This window comes from Anomaloglossus baeobatrachus, chromosome 11, assembly GCF_048569485.1.
Source record: "Anomaloglossus baeobatrachus isolate aAnoBae1 chromosome 11, aAnoBae1.hap1, whole genome shotgun sequence".
NCBI classification, from domain to species: domain Eukaryota; kingdom Metazoa; phylum Chordata; class Amphibia; order Anura; family Aromobatidae; genus Anomaloglossus; species Anomaloglossus baeobatrachus.
In genome coordinates this window covers 172,001,297-172,018,495 of record NC_134363.1, presented here as the reverse complement: position 1 = coordinate 172,018,495, position 17,199 = coordinate 172,001,297, and the positions used below count along the sequence as shown (strand labels likewise).

General features: G+C 45.8%; 1 protein-coding gene across 1 annotated transcript in view; it reads right to left on the bottom strand.

The window, feature by feature from the left end:
* The window catches only part of LOC142255898 (uncharacterized), a 35,047-nt gene extending 21,584 nt beyond the window's left edge, over positions 1-13,463 (bottom strand). The window contains exon 1 of the mRNA XM_075327345.1: positions 13,316-13,463. Within this exon, the coding sequence (XP_075183460.1) occupies positions 13,316-13,463 (148 nt within the window). The remainder of the gene's footprint in view (positions 1-13,315) is intronic.
* Between the last annotated feature and the right edge of the window lie 3,736 nt (positions 13,464-17,199).

Genomic DNA, 17,199 nt, shown 5'->3' with positions numbered 1-17,199 from the left:
CCTCATTTGTTTGTCTCAGACCAGGCTAAAGTGGCATTCCTGATGTCACACTTGGAAGGCGAAGCTCTAGCCTGGATTAACCCCCTGTGGGAGAATGAGGATCCCATGACCACTAACATCCGGGAATTCTTGCACGCCTTCCGAAGTACATTCGATGAACCCGGACGTACCACCACAGTGACTTCTTCGCTCCTCCGGCTACGCCAAGGGACCCTGACCGTCGGCCAATACGCCATCCAGTTCCGCACGCTCGCCTCTGAGCTGGGCTGGAACAATGAGGCCTTGACGGCGGCCTTTTGGGAAGGACTCTCTGGCCGCGTCAAGGACGAGCTTGCTGGCCGTGACGTTCCACGCACCTTGGACGCCTTAATATCTTTAGCCACCCGGATTGACCTCCGTTTCCAGGAGCGAACCAAAGAGGTATTCCGGGAGAAGCTACCACCCCGTCACGCCTTGTCCCCGCAGAGGCCTACCGCTCCTTTGCCCCTGCCTTCCTGTGACATGTTCCCGGAACCCATGCAAATAGACCGCCTGAGCCAAGCCGAGCAACGCCGCGCAGAGCGACTCGCCCGGGGCCTCTGTTTCTATTGCGGAAGCGGTTCTCATCTGCTCCGCTCTTGCCCGGAGAGACCAGGTAGACCCCAAGTCCAAGGGATGGTGGGAACCGCCACCCTTGGTACCGGAATTCCTTCAGTCCCGGTTACACAGACTGTCCAGGTCACGACCGAGAAGACCCAGTTCACGGTGGAGGCTCACATTGATTCGGGAGCAGCGGCTAATTTCATCCGACAAGCTACCGTGGATCGTTATCAGATACCGGTCATCCCGCTTGCAAAACCCCTCTGGTTCGCCTCCGTGGACGGAAAACAATTATACGAACCTGTCCGGTACGCCACCGAATCCGTGAGACTTTGTATTGGTGCCCAGCATACTGAGACCATTGCGTTCTACGTCATCCCGAGAATGACTCCTGCGCTCCTGCTGGGTCTGCCCTGGCTGCGACTACATGACCCTGACATCAGTTGGCGCTCTGGCGCAATCTCTCGCTGGAGTCCCTCGTGCCATGATACCTGCCTACAGCCTGTTCCTCGGTCCCTGTCACCTGACCCTATCATGGCACAAGAAGAGGAGAATTTGACGCAGTCCAGCCTTGTACCACAGCCCCTGGTACCTGACCCTATCATGGCACAAGAACAGGAGCATATGACGCAGTCCTGCGTTGTACCACAGCTCCTGGCACCTGTGCCTGTGGTGCCACCTGAACCGGAAGTGACGACGATCTCCAGCGTCGTTCCACCGTCCCTGACGATTGAGACTCTGATGCCAACGGCTGCCGGGGATGAGTCCCTGTCCTGTGTCCGGTCCGAGACGCCCGGGCCGGTTGTCTTCTCTGCCAGTCCTGTTTCTGACGGTCCTCCTCTTCCCGTTGCCCCCGTTGCCACTGCTGGGAAATCGGCTAAGCGCCGTGCAGCTAAGAAGGCGGTACGGGGTCAGCGGTCCTTCCCCGCCTTTGCGTTGGGTCCCGGTCCGGTGTCTCGATCCGGGGTGCCCCTGGGGTTCTGTGCTCGGAGGGGGGGGCTTAGAGGGGGGGGTACTGTCACGCTTCCCGTGTCCCAGCACCACTCCTTACCCACTGATCCAATCCATGTGTCCACCAGTCATGGCTGCCGCTCCCGCTCCTGCTCCCCTGAGTCCTGCTCCTGGTCTCAGGAGTCTGACTTTGAGTATTGGCCTCAGGATTCTGTATAGGACCGGGCCGCGCCCACTCTCCTGGTCTTATAGGCCCAGCACACCTGCAGCAGGAAATGACATGAGGCTGTGCTGGGTATATAAGACTTGCCTTTCCTTAGGGGCGTTGCCTGATCAACGTGACCTTTAGCTTGTCTTTAGAGCTAGATGCTCAGGTCCCCTTGTGCTCTCTCCTGTGACTGTTTGTCCTTTGCTATCGGGTACCTGTGCCTGTTTCCTGCACTATCCCATAGAACTCTGTGATCCTGCTGACCCGGTTATAACCGTCCCGGCCACGCCAGTGCTCCGGCTGCCGTGTACTCTGCCACCTGGTGGCGTACTCGGTCCAGTGGATCCACCTCCTGGGCCCACCAGTCCTCCCGGCCCTGACAGAGACATATAATGACTGAAAGTCTGCTCTCCTTATTTACAGATCTTATTGTGTGAGACATATAATGACTGACAGTCTGCTCTCCTTATCTACAGATCTTATTGTGTGAGACATATAATGACTGAAAGTCTGCTCTCCTTATCTACAGATCTTATTGTGTGAGACATATAATGACTGACAATCTGCTCTCCTAATTTACAGATCTGTTTGTGTGACATGTAATGACTGACAGTCTGCTCTCCTTATCTACAGATCTTATTGTGTGAGACATATAATGACTGACAATCTGCTCTCCTAATTTACAGATCTGTTTGTGGGACATGTAATGACTGACAGTCTGCTCTCCTTATCTACAGATCTTATTGTGTGAGACATATAATGACTGACAGTCTGCTCTCCTTATTTACAGATCTTATCGAAGGAGATATCTATTCTCTAAAACGCATTGACGCAATAAATCACTATCCAGGATTTCTGATCCACCGTAGCGTGGATTAACCCTTTTCTCCTCATGGCTTTGGTCTTCCATACTCCTGGGACTGCTGTAGCCATTCCATACTGCTGCAGTGGATGTCTGACAACTGCACAACATGAGCGTCTTGATCAATTTTATTCACTTTTCCTTCCCGGGTAAGACCCTATTGCACTTTTGTTTACAGATTTTAATTTTCATATAAACGGCTTAGGAGAGTTGATCGTACAAGTATTACTGACTGTATACACACATAGCTGTCAATCACTATGTAGGACCGCCCACAGGACGCCACAGCCCAGAACGAGCAGTAATCAATCTATATTGAATGCTCCACATCAATCTTCTCAGCTCATCCTATAACATGAGGCCAGAAAATAATGCAGAATGTACAATGTAAGACCTTCCCTTTAACATTAAAGAACTCTGAGTAATAGATAAACTTTAGGCTAAGGTATAAGCTATTTAATAAAAAAGTAAATAAAATGAAAAAAATAATAAAAAAATATATTATTATTATTATTATTATTATTAGTAATAGTAGTAGTATTAATATTGACATTATATACTATTAATATTTTTAACATTGTTATTATTAGTAGTAATATATAATAACATATTTCTTAATGATAAAATCTTATAAATACAGTATTATATTTAATTTAATTTAATTTAAATTTATCACATTTATATTATTGTTATTATTAGCATATATATATATATATATATATATATATATATATATATATATATATATATATATATATATATAAAATATATAAAGCTGAGTGTATGTATCTGTGTGTGTGTGTGTGTGTGTTTGTATGTGTATGTACAGTATGTATGTGTACAGTATGTGTGTATGTCCACTAAAGGAATCCGCACCGTCGCATTTACAATCACCAAATTTTGCACAGACACATCATGTGACTCAGGGAACATCATAGACTATGTGATGACAGGGTAATTTAACCCCGCACTTTACAGTTACTCTCCAAAAAACCTGCCGCTATTAAAGTCAATGGAGATAGGAGCTGCAGCTTATTAATAGCAGCTGTGAGTGGTTGCTATAGGAACAAAATAAATTGTTAGTATAAGAAGCTTATGAGTGAGGTAATAAGATGTCGGTGGTGAGACGGAAAGAGATAGATGGGGAGAGACAGATGGAGAGAGACAGACAGAGAGAGACAGACAGAGAGAGACAGACGGGAAAAAAAACAAACGGCAAAAGAGACAGACCTGGAATGAAACAGACGGGAAAAGAGACAGACAGACACAGACAGACAAAGAGATAGAGAGAGACAGACACAAAGAGAGAGAGACACAGACAGACACAGAGATAGAGAGACAGACAGAGACTGATACAGAGACTGACAGAGAGATAGACGCAGACAGACAGACATGGATAAAGACATAGACACACATGGATAGAGACAGACACACAGACAGACAAGAAAAGAGACAGAAAGACAGACAGAGCCACACACGCAGAGACATACAGAGACAAAGACACAGACAGAAAGAGATAGACAGACACAGACAGAGAGACTGGGAAAGAGACAAAGAGACAGTTACTATCCCGGGCAACGCCGGGTACTACAGCTAGTAATATATAAAATATAAAGCTGAGTGTATGTATGTGTTTGTGTATGTGTGTGTGTGTGTCCACTAAAGGAATCCGCACTGTCGCATTTAGAATCACAAAATTTTGCAGAGGTGCCTCATGTGACTCAGGGAACGTCATAGAATATGTTTTAACAGGAAAATGTAACCCTGCACTTTACAGTTACTTTACAAAAAACCTCCATTAAAGTGAATGGAGCTGCGAGCTACAGGCTATTAATAGCAGCTGTGATTAGTTGCTATAGGAAAAAAGGACATTCATGGTATAAGAAGCTTATGTGTGAGGTAATAAGATGTCAGTGGGGAGACAGACACAGACTGACACAGACTGAAAGACAGACAGACAGGCACAGACAAAGAAAGAGGCACACAGGGAAAGAGACAGAGACAAACAGAGACAGATAGGGGGAAAAAAGCCATACAGTCAGAAAGAGACAGACAAAGGCAGACAGGCAAAGAGACAGAGACAGACAGGGAAAGAGACAGAGACAAATAGATGCAGACAGGGAAAGAGACAAAGACAGACAGAGGCAGACAGGGAAAGAGACAGAGACAGACAGAGATAGACAGTGAAAAAGAGACAGACAGAGAAACAGACAGACAAAGGCAGACAGGGGAAAAAAGGCAGACAGACAGGGAAAGAGACAGAAGCAGACAGGGAAAGATACAGAGGCAGACAGGGAAAGAGACAGAGAAACAGACAGGGAAAGAGACAGACAGAGAGATAGAGAGACAGACAGAGACTGGGAGAGAGACAGAGAAACAGTTACTATCCCGGGCAATGCCCGGGCACTACAGCTAGTATATATATACATACTAATAATAATATAAAAATAATAAGAATTTAAATTTAATACATTTAAATTAAATATTATTAATATAATGCTATAATAATAGTAATAATAATTAGTACTATGTACTACTGACCTGCAATGCTGCCTATCAGAGTGATAGTTACCACTGGAGCCAACATTTTCTTTTCTATCCTGCAGAGTGAAATATTACATATTAATCCATAATATTTTATTCCATTGATCTATACTTAGATTTAGTTGTAAGTCCACGAATCATGCATTGTCACATAAGATAAATGTTTTGAGAAAAAAGCTTCTTATTTCCCTGAATTACATATTTGAAAATGATTGCTCAATATCCTTTCTTTATAGAAATACTCTTAAAGGGATTATCCTCTGCTAACAGCTCCTCCGCTGATATACTCCAAATACATACTGATAGGGACTTTGGATTGTGAGCCCCAATGGGACAGTGTTGGTGATGTATGTAAAGCACAGTGGCATTAATGGCGCTATATAAGTGAATAAATCTAATATATAAAGCTGAGTGTATGTATGTGTATGTGTATGTATGTGTATGTCCGCTAAAGGAATCCGCACCGTCGCATTTACAATCACGAAATTTTGCACAGACACCTCATGTGATCCAGGGAGCGTCGTAGACTATGTTTTGACAGAAAAATTTAACCCCGCGCTTTACAGTTAGGCGGGCTTTGCACACTACGACATCGCAGGCTGATGCTGCGATGTCGAGTGTGATAGTCCCCGCCCCCGTCGCAGCAGCGATATGTGGTGATAGCTGGCGTAGCGAAAGCTATCACTACGCCAGCTTCACACACACACTCACCTGCCGTGCGACGTCCCTGTGGCCGGCGGCCCGCCTCCTTGTTAAGGGGGCGGGTCGTGCGGCGTCACTGCGACGTCACACGGTAGGCGGCCAATCAGAGCGGAGGGGCGGAGATGAGCGGGATGTAAACATCCTGCCCACCTCCCTCCTTCCGCATATCCTACGGAAGCCGCAGTGAGGCCGGTAGGAGATGTTCCTCGCTCCTGCGACTTCACACACAGCGATGTGTGCTGCTGCAGGAGCGAGGAACAACATCGGACCATGGCGTCAGCGTAATTATGGATTACGCCGACGCTGTACTGATGATACGATTACGACGCTTATGCGCTCGTTAATCGTATCATCTAGGCTTTACACACTGCGATGTCGCATGCGATGCCGGATGTGCGTCACTTTCAATTTGACCCCACCGACATCGCACCTGCAATGTCGCAGTGTGCAAAGTGCCCCTAAGTCTCTAAAATCCTGCTGCCATTAAACTGAATGGAGGTGGGAGCTATGGGTTATTAATAGCAACTGTCAGTGGTTGCTATAGGAACAAAATAAACTGTTAGTTAAAGCTTATGCATTAGGTTATATGATGTCGGTGGAGAGATGGATAGAGAGACAGAAAAAGATAGACAGAGACAGACGGGAAAAGAGACAGATGGGGAAAGAGACAGACAGAGATACGGGGAAAGAGACAGCCCTGGAAAGAGACAGCCCTGGAAAGAGACAGACGGGGAAAGAGACAGACAGGGAAAGCGACAGCCCTGGAAAGAGACAGCCCTGGAAAGAGACATACCTGGAAAGAGACATACCTGGAAAGAGACAGCCCTGGAAAGAGACATACCTGGAAAGAGACAGCCCTGGAAAGAGACAGACGGGGAAACAGACAGACCTGGAAAGAGACAGACATGGAAAGAAACAGAGCGGGAAAGAGACAGCCCTGGAAAGAGACAGCCCTGGAAAGAGACAGACATGGAAAGAGACAGACCTGGAAAGAGACAGCCCTGGAAAGAGACAGCACTGGAAAAAGACAGACGGGGAAAGAGACAGCCCTGGAAAGCGACAGCCCTGGAAAGAGACAGCCCTGGAAAGAGACATACCTGGAAAGAGACATACCTGGAAAGAGACAGACCTGGAAAGAGACAGCCCTGGAAAGAGACAGCCCTGGAAAAAGACATACCTGGAAAGAGACAGCCCTGGAAAGAGACAGATCTGGAAAGAGACATACTTGGAAAGAGACAGCCCTGGAAAGAGACAGACGGGGAAACAGACAGACCTGGAAAGAGACAGACCTGGAAAGAGACAGAGCGGGAAAGAGACAGACCTGGAAAGAGACATACCTGGAAAGAGACAGACGGGGAAAGAGACAGCCCTGGAAAGAGACAGCCCTGGAAAGAGACAGCCCTGGAAAGAGACAGCCCTGGAAAGAGACATACCTGGAAAGAGACAGCCCTGGAAAGAGACAGCCCTGGACAGAGACAGACGGGGAAACAGACAGACCTGTTAAGAGACAGACCTGGAAAGAGACAGAGCGGGAAAGAGACAGACCTGGAAAGAGACAGGCCTGGAAAGAGACAGCCGGGGAAAGAGACAGATGGGGAAAGAGACAGCCCTGGAAAGAGGCAGACCAAGACAGACGGAAAAGAGACAGACGGGGAAAGAGGCAGACACACACATAGAGACAGACACAGATATAGAGAGAGACAGACAGACACAGAGATGGAGACTGATAGACTGATACAAATACAGACAGAGATAGAAATAGTGAGACAGACAAGGAAAGAGATAGACAGAGAGACAGACAGCGACACACAGACAGAGACTGGGAGAGAAACAGAGAGACAGTTACTATCCCGGGCAATGCCCGCGTGGTACTACAGCTAGTATTATTATATTATTATATCAGGCAGCAGGGTGAAAGCAGGCTCGGACTGGCCCACTGGAGAACCGGAGAATTCTCTGGTGGGCCCCTTTACAAGTAGTTCATCACTTACCCCCAACATAATTAGTATTTATTATTATTATTATTATTATTATTATTTATTATTATAGCGCCATTTATTCCATGGCGCTTTACAAGTGAAAGAGGGTATACGTACAACAATCATTAACAGTACAAGACAGACTGGTATAGGAGGAGAGAGGACCCTGCCCGCGAGGGCTCACAGTCTACAGGGAATGGGTGATGGTACAATAGGTGAGGACAGAGCTGGTTGCGCAGTGGTCTACTGGGCTGAGGGCTATTGTAGGTTGTAGGCTTGTTGGAAGAGGTGGGTCTTGAGGTTCCTCTTGAAGCTTTCCACGGTAGTGGAGAGTCTGATGTGCTGAGGTAGAGCGTTCCAGAGTATGGGGGATGCACGGGAGAAATCTTGTACACGATTGTGGCACTATATAATTGTCTCTCTATGTAGATATAAAGGAGGCATCTCATCCTTCATTTTACAAACTACCCAGAATATTATTATATGGAAGCATAAGTAAATTTGTGACTGTAGTTAATCAGTGGGCCCCCAGAGTGAATGTTACTGGTGGATCTACTGGGATTAAGCAATGTGCGGAGCCTGAACACTGTGTAGTGATCAATCTCATGTTCTGCAGCTCAGCTCCTACTCATGTGAATGGTAGCTGAGAACAGCACAGAGCTGCGGCTCCAGGTATCTGCTGATCAGACCCCATTATGTCCATTTTCAAGGATAGTTCATAAATATGAAGGTAATGGACAACCCCTTTAAGGGACCCGAACCATAGATTAGCAATGGTTTACAAAAAGGGTAGAAAGATTCTGATGGTTGGTGATGAGCTGCTAGAAAATATCACACATCTTACCACCCGTAACAGAGGAATCTGGTGCCCCCTTCTTATTTGTAGCCAAATCTGTAGGCCCAGTATTTCCAAACCTGCCACCGAAAGAAAAGTGTGACTTCCTTACCTGGTCAGTGGTGGTGTTCAGGTGTGGATTTGGTCCTGTAAGCTGATATTTATATGAGAGCGAGTGTCGTCTGGCTGTTGTATCACAGCTTGGGTTACAGCGTGGCGCGCCAGACGCTTCTCTGATTTCAAGGTAACGCAGGAAATTTGATGAACTCACAGAGTTTACAAGCAATGAAAAAGAACACTGCCGGAATAACACAACTATATAGAGTTTACCTGTTCTTTAAAAGGAAATATCTAGAAAAGTCTGATCTTCCTGACCTCATTCTCAAAAAAGAAGTTAAAACTGCTTTTGGCGCACATGCCAGTCTAATATGTCAAGGAATTGTCCTAATTCTCATGTTTGATAGCATACCATCCATTCTTTCTATGAAATCAGTATTCTGCCAGCACTGTAGGAGCTGGTACTTCTGTCGAGGGCGGAGGAGGGGACGCTGCGCTCTCCCACTGCTCGGGTCCGGCCGCTGCTGCTGCTGCTGCTCGGTGGTGGCTCGAGCGGTGGGCCGGATTCCGGGGACTCGAGCGGCGCTCCTCGCCCGTCAGTGAAAACGGATGGGGATGTTTGGTATTGTCCGTGACGCCACCCACGGCTGTGGTGAAGTTGATGACACCACCGCTGCTCTGGACGGGGATCCCGGGAGCGGTGACAGGGAGCAGCTTAGATGTTGGTTCTCCCCTCCGTGGGTAGGGGGTTGATTGTCCCGGGGCCCGGTGATGGGGTTGGGATGGTTGGCAGGCGGGTTACGGGGTCTGGTGGGGTGCAGGGTCTCGGGGGCAGCGCTGTGCCGCACGGCACGGTGGTACTCACTCAGCCAGTAACACACACGGAGTCTCTGATGAAACAAACGGCTGGATGGACGGGTCCCACAGGCGGCTGCAGTGTTTTTCCCCTGACCCCAGGTTGGTAATGTAAGTCCTTTCCTGCACCTTCTGTTCGCTCCTCCTGCGCTCCGGTTTCCAGCTGGCTCCCCGGTTCGGTACCGGTGGGCCACCGCCCAGCCCCGGCTACCTACGGTTCCACCAGACTGTCTTCCCGGCTCTCGCAGACGGCCACCACCGTCTGCCTGACTGCTACACAAGGGCCCTAGGCTCCAACCTAGGCCCCCAGTCTGCGTCTGCCTCTCTGCAGACCTCCTCTCTCTTCCTCTGCCTGGACTTATCTGGACTTGTTTCCTGCCTCAGGCCAGCTAAACTCCTCGGTGGGCGTGCCCATCTGCCTGACTCCGCCCACCTGGTGTGTCTGTCTGAACCCGAGGGAGGAAATCAGGTCTCACTGGGGATGTTTGCTGTGAACTGCTGGGGGTGGGGGTGTGTGTGTGTTGTTACCTGTGGCCCCTGGCTTGTCCAGGGCGCCACACTTCCATTTCTTCATTTCCCAGCATGCAAGTCTTCTGTCATTGAGTAATATCTTACTTGCTTTTCATTTATGTTTGTGTGCAGTTTGACAGACAGGAGAATAGCAGCAGAGAGACAAAGACCCACTTGACTTTCTTGAAATCCATCATATGGTCTTTGAGATAATAATAAACCTCTATGATCCTTAAAGGGATAAAAAATTGATTCATACATAATGCATAATTGTTAAAAGAATATTCCGAAACCCAAATATAACTGGTATATCGAGAGGATATGCCATGAATATATGATGGATGTGGATCCATATTGCTGGTTGGAACCGATCCTTAAAGAACCTATAATGAATATATTAATATAGGCTAAACCTATCAGGATCTAACATTTATTGGGTTGCATTTGGTAGGTCAAAGCTGCTTGGTTGACAGCTACTTTATAGCAACTAGTTCAGTAAGTATTATAGTGAATAGAAGCTGCAGTACCGAGGATAGCCACTACACAGTGTATGGAGTTGTGCTGTTCCAGCTTTGCACACATTGTCCATCCGGATATCACGGAAGCTACAACAGCTGATCAGTGTAAGTGCTGGATGTCAGATTCCCACCTGATATTGATGACATATTCTAGAGGTAGGTCATCAATTTATATGTCCTTGACAACCCCTTTAAGCCAGCAAGAATGCTTGCAAGAAAAATCCAAAGTATGCAAATCAGCTCCATCAATCTAAATGAGATTCAAAATGTACATGTAAAATACAGGTTGTGCTATAATGATTTAAAATGTGTGATTTATGGGAAGCCAAATCCTCCTACAAAAACATGCCATGAAGCCCCGGAAGAAGCTTCTGCGGGCGAAACCCTAGTTAGATGCATACGCTATGACTGTCATGTAGAGTTAACTTTTAATTGGCTGATTTTAATAGTCCATTTGTGAGAACAGTAAACTGATTGCTATCTTTTATGTGATTGTGTTGCATATTGATAAACGCTTTGATACTTTGGAGTTGCTGATCATGAGAAGGGGAAGCAGATCGTTTGATGATAGCGGCGCATTGGTTTTTCACACTCAGGTTTCTCATTTATTCCTTAGATATTGATATAAATTATGCTGACTTCTCCCTAAAATATTACTTCAAAGTGCACTTGGTGTCACCCTTCTCAGTAAATTGCTGTTACTGCCTGTCGTCAAGTGTAGTCCATCTCTAGCAGCCGAGACACCAAGGTGGATTACAGGAAGTGGCTGGCAGATCTTTCTTCTCCACATGATGTAAAATGTCTTTGTCTCTACTCCTACTTTGACTTACAGCATTAATATGGTAAGCTTTCAGATCAGTTCAGTCAATAGAAGGAGCAATGTACGCTGGAAAAAGATTGAAGACAGTTCCAACACCTATAGTGCTGGCAGAATGCTGGTGCCTGCTCAAAAAGATTACAGATCAGGAGATTGGAAGGCAGTTTCTGGACATATTAGATTGTCATGTCAACCAAAAGTAGTTGTGGGGGTGAGGGCAGCAAGAACATGCTTTTCTGCATGTTTTATGCGAAAGTACAGGCGCATTTAAAGTAATTTTGTACTTTCAAAAATATATAGAACAATTTATGAAAAAAACAAAGTTGCTAAAATACATGGAATACATTATAGCTTTTATGCACAACGCAAACGCTGATGACTTTCAGTTCTTTTCAAAGCTTCTCTCTCCAAGCCAAATGTCTCATTTACAGTACACAGAGTGCGGCTGTATAATTACTGACATTGGCAGACATATAAACGAATATGATATGATAATATTAGAATGAAAGGACACCTCTGCTGCATGAAGCAATGATCAGGTGTCCATAACCTAAATTAGCTGGGTCACTTTCTAACACTCGCCTGAGTCTGATCCCTCCACTCCCTAATGTTCCTAGAAGGGTCCTTCCTCCACGTGCACCTAGGCCCTTGCTAGCCCTGAACCCACCCTGACTAGTGTGTAGGCCAGCGAGACACTAGTTTTGCTACTGCAATAAAACAATAAGCAGAAGGTAGTACAAACGGGTAGGGAAAGACACAATAAATAGCATTCCTGAGTTTCTCCAGCAGGGAACTTCACAGCTGCAACTGAAACAAACATCTCAGCTTCTCCAGAGACAGGCTCCTTGAAAGTGGTCAGTATAGAAGATCTATGACCAGCATGGAGTGAAGTCAGGAGTGGGTAAAAATAGTTGAAGGGAGTGATTATAAGATGATGCAGCTGTGATTAATGCGAAAAGTAAGAAAAAGGTACTTGAACCCTTCAGCATGAAATGAGTAAATCCCTTTCAATACTCTGTAGACTCCACAGGGGACCTGCAATCAATTAAGCATTGAGACCTCCTGATCCCAGATCCCCCTCGAAGTAACATACGGATGTGACACACTCGTGACACATACTTTACACCAGAAATCTTACTCAAGTCCCTGATTGAAGTAAGATTTGTGGCAAGGCACAGGGAGGTACAAATCACTTTTCAAAAGCTCCTAACTCACTAAGAAGTGTGCGCCTCTTAATGAAACAGAGGCATCTGACTGTACGCTAAATGCCGTAAAGAGGAAAAAAAAACCAAATGTCAAAATTATATCTTTTTGTGGTCACTTCTCTAACGAAAATGCAATAAAAAGCGATTAATACATCTGTAGTGCCCGGTCCCAGTATGGCGCTCCTGCTCTCATGGCTTGGCCGGGGCACCGTTCTCCTGACCTGTCCGACGGGTCCATGTGCCTCGTTCCTGCCCCAGCCTCCTCCTGCTGCCAGACCATACGCATGCCTTCTGGGAGTGCCCACGCCCCCTTTCTTAAAAGGCTGGCGTCCTATAACCCAGAAGTGACCCCTGAGGTCAGCAATCACCCTGAAGGTAGTCAAAGCACTCTCCCCTTAGGGGAGGTGCCTGGACAAGATTGCCCATCCGTAGTATGTTGCTAGTTCTCAGGTCTCGTGTCCGTTACTGTGTCTAGTCCTGCGTCTCGTGTTCTAGTACCAGTTACCTGTACCCATTATCTGTGTCTCTTCCTAGAGCATGTTGCTACCTCCGTGTCCGTGCTGCCACGTCTGAGTTACCACCTTCGTGCTGCCACGTCTGAGCTCCCACCTCCGTGCTGCCATGTCTGAGTTACCACCTTCGTGCTGCCACGTCTGAGCTGCCACCTCCGTGCTGCCATGTCTGAGCCACAACCTGCTTGCTGCCATGTCCAGGATACCGTGTCCTGTTGCCACGTCTGCGATTTCTCGTCCATGCCCTTACATCTGTGCACATCTATACTGGACTTCAGAGACTCTCTTGTCCATAAGAGCCGACTCCACTGGTCCTGGCTGTTGTGCATTTCGACCCTCTGAGGCTGTGCCCGACAGCCCCTGAATAGGGGTTAGCTCGAGGTTAGCTTCTCCAGGAGAGTCTGGTGTACGGTCCAGTAGGTCCACTCCCGAACGCTCTCCGCTCCTCGGCGACCGTTACAACATCATATGTACCCCAAATTGGTATCAATAAAAAATAGTAATCTCGCCACACAAAATAAGTAATAACTTTTTTTTTTTTTTCACTTTTGATTTCAATTCAGGTGGTTATCATTTTAATGGGAAAAAATAGGGTTGTTTTTTTCCATCAAAGCAGAAGTTTACAAGTGTGAACCCGGCCTAAGCAGTTTTTAGGACATTGTTTTCTTATTTAGCGTTGCTGACAGTTTAATAAATGTGTTAATATGAGACATTTTCAGTCCTTCTTTACAAACCATAAAGCAATGACAAAGATGATTAATTCCCGCATTTCACAGTCTGCGGAACATCCATCTGTTTATCTTTACAATAGTTTTACAATAAACACTTGCCTTTATTAACTTGTCATTTACGTGATTTGCTGATTTGCTTGTTGTCGTCATCATTAGTACAATATTTTGCAGCGGTGACGGGTCGTACATTATACAGGGCTGCCACCTACAGTCTGGACATAACTCCCGGCAGAAAAAGAATGGTAGAATGAATGTTGCAAACGGATACAATAAACAAGGTGCAGCCTGTGATACATTATACTTAATCGATGTCTACGGAGAAAACCTTATGGATGTGTGTGACTAGAGTTGGATGTTCCTGGTCCTATTCTCATGCTCTGTAACTTAAGATCTCATTACTTACAGTGTGCAGCATTCTACCAGCACTATAGGACCTGGGATTTGCAATTTCTTCATATCTACCCTGGATTGAAATTCTGTATCTCAGTAATGCCTCTAGACAGGAGTAGAGGGACGAACCCCCCTCCCCTCCCCCCCATCAAGTGAATTCCTGTAGGAAAACAAGACCCTGTCCTTAATTCTTGTATAAAGACAAAGACCGGCTCCCACTTCCTGCCAGCACTATAGGACCTGGGATTTTCAATTACGTCATATCTGCCCTGGATTGAAATTCTGTATCTCAAAATGCCTCTAGACAGGAGTAGAGGGACGAAGAACCCCCCATCAAGTGAATTAATGTAGAAAAACAAGACCCTGCCCTTAATTCTTGTATAACGACAAAGACCGGCTTCCACTTCCTGCAATCTGTCTCGCAGCATTCTGCCAGCACGATAGGACCTGGGATTTTCAATTATTTCATATCTGCCCTGATTTGAAGTTCTGTATCTCAATAATGCCTCTAGACAGGAGTAGAGGGATGAAACCCCCCCCATCAAGTGAATGTAGAAAAACAGGACCCTGCACTTAATTCTTTTGTAAAAACAAAGGCCGGCTCCCACTTCCTGCAATCTATCTCGCAGCATTCTGCCGGCACTATAGGACCTGGGATTTGCAAATACATCACATCTGCCCTGAATTGAGATTCCGTATCACAATAATGCCTCTAGACAGGAGTAGAGGGATGAAGAACCCCCCCATCAAGTGAATTAGTGTAGAAAAACAAGACCCTGCCCTTAATTCTTGTATAAAGACAAAGACCGGCTTCCACTTCCTGCAATCTGTCTCGCAGCATTCTGCCGGCACTATAGGACCTGGGATTTGAAATTACTTCATATCTGCCCTGAATTGAGATTCCGTATCACAATAATGCCTCTAGACAGGAGTAGAGGGATGAAGAACCCCCCCATCAAGTGAATTAGTGTAGAAAAACAAGACCCTGCCCTTAATTCTTGTATAAAGACAAAGACCGGCTCCCACTTAGTGCAATTTGTCTCGCAGCATTCTGCCAGCACTATAGGACCTGGGATTTTCAATTACTTCATATCTGCCCTGAATTGAAGTTCTTTATCTCAGTAATACCTCTAGACAGGAGTACAGGGAAAAATACCCCCCCCCCACCCCCCCATCAAGTGATTTCCTGTAGAAAAACAAAACCAAGCCCTTAATTCTTGTATAAAGACAAAGACCTGCTCCCACTTCCTACAATCTGTCTCAGCGCCTCTGGTAAGGGATGGATTACACTTAGCAACAGGCATTGGACAGATTTTTATACAGATGCAAGGAGGACGCCTAGTGGTCGACTTTTTGGAGAGAATTTTTACATAATTGAAGTGATTTGCATACTGGTGGTCATGTGACTAATGGCAATAGAGGAAAATGTTCTATTGAGAGAAGTGGATGAGAATGCAAATCACACACTGGTGGCCACATGATCACCTGCTTGCAATAGAGGGGAGGAGCGGAAGGAGCAGTTAGCACACTGTCAGGATTCACCAATCTGTAGTCACATACTGTAGCGTGACAGCAGAAATTTTACTAATCCACCCTTTTTTTTAAAGAGGAACCTGTCACATGTAAAAACTCTATTAACCTTCAGATGTGAGGTTAATCTGTGCTTTAACAGTGTTTGAAACCTGCACATTAAATCCCACTGCTGAGAGGAAATTAACTGTAATCCTCCCGGCAGTGTTTTTGTTTCAGTCATGGAGGCAGCGCCGTTGTGGGTTCAGCCACGGCTCTGTACTGCAACCCCTGGCACTGATTGACAGCTGCTTATCATTAGAACCAGCTGTCTGTCAGTGTGGAGGGCGTAGTTCCAGCCACCACTCTCCATACACAGAGCAGTGACTGACCGCACGCCAGCGCCGCATCCATGACTGAAACCAGAACACTGTCGGGAGAAATAAAGTTAATTTCCTCCCAGCAGCGAGGTTTAATGTGCAGGCGCCAGGAAGGTTTCAAACGCTATTAACCTGCAGATTAACCCCATATCTGCAGATTAACCCCATATCTGCAGATTAACCCCATATCTCCAGGTTAATAGTGTTTTTACATGTGACAGGCTCCCTTTAAGACCTTGTAAAGACCACTTTTTTAGTTATTTCTTGATCTGTAAAACCCTACATTTCAAAAAGGGTGTACTTAGTTTTTTTATGACTGTATGTTAATTAAATTGGTTAGTGGAAGATGCGGTGGTCATTTTATCCAATATCAGTGCATTTGTTCATTATTTTAAGAAACCAGGATAAGTGGGGAGGGAGGGTTCTGCAAACAGGATAGAAATAGTCAGACAGGTCAAGGGGATCGACCGTGAATATATATATATATATATATATATATATATATATATGAAAGCAGAAAATGTCTGTCCTGAAGGATCGCCAATATCAGTTATCAAAATGGCCTCCCAGTCAGTCTGCTCTAGACATCCATAGCGACCAATCAGAACTGAGCTTTCACTTTACCTCAGCAGCTTCTATGCTTCTAAGCAGCACTCTGGTTTATAAGGCTAAATCTCAAAATCTCATGAAGGGGGAGATTTCAAGTTTTAATGTTCTCAGTAAAGTGAAAAATATCACTGAAATTGGGTGAAAACTGTGGTTTTGCATTCAGCGGGCCCCACACACAGATTTGCTGCTTTGTATATATATATTTCCTTTATTCTGTGCTTATGTGCTCGTACACGTAATGCCCATTAGGCACGGTAACTGGCCCTCCTTAGTATCCACCTGTGTAAATCTGCTCTTCCTATACTGTAGCAACAGGTGGTGCTACTTTACTGTAAATATCATTGGTTTATACAAGATTTAGTCATAATAATCAAATCCTGAAGATACAGGAGGTCTGTGATTAAGGATATAATTAATAATGAAAGATCTGAAAACAGGAGGATCCT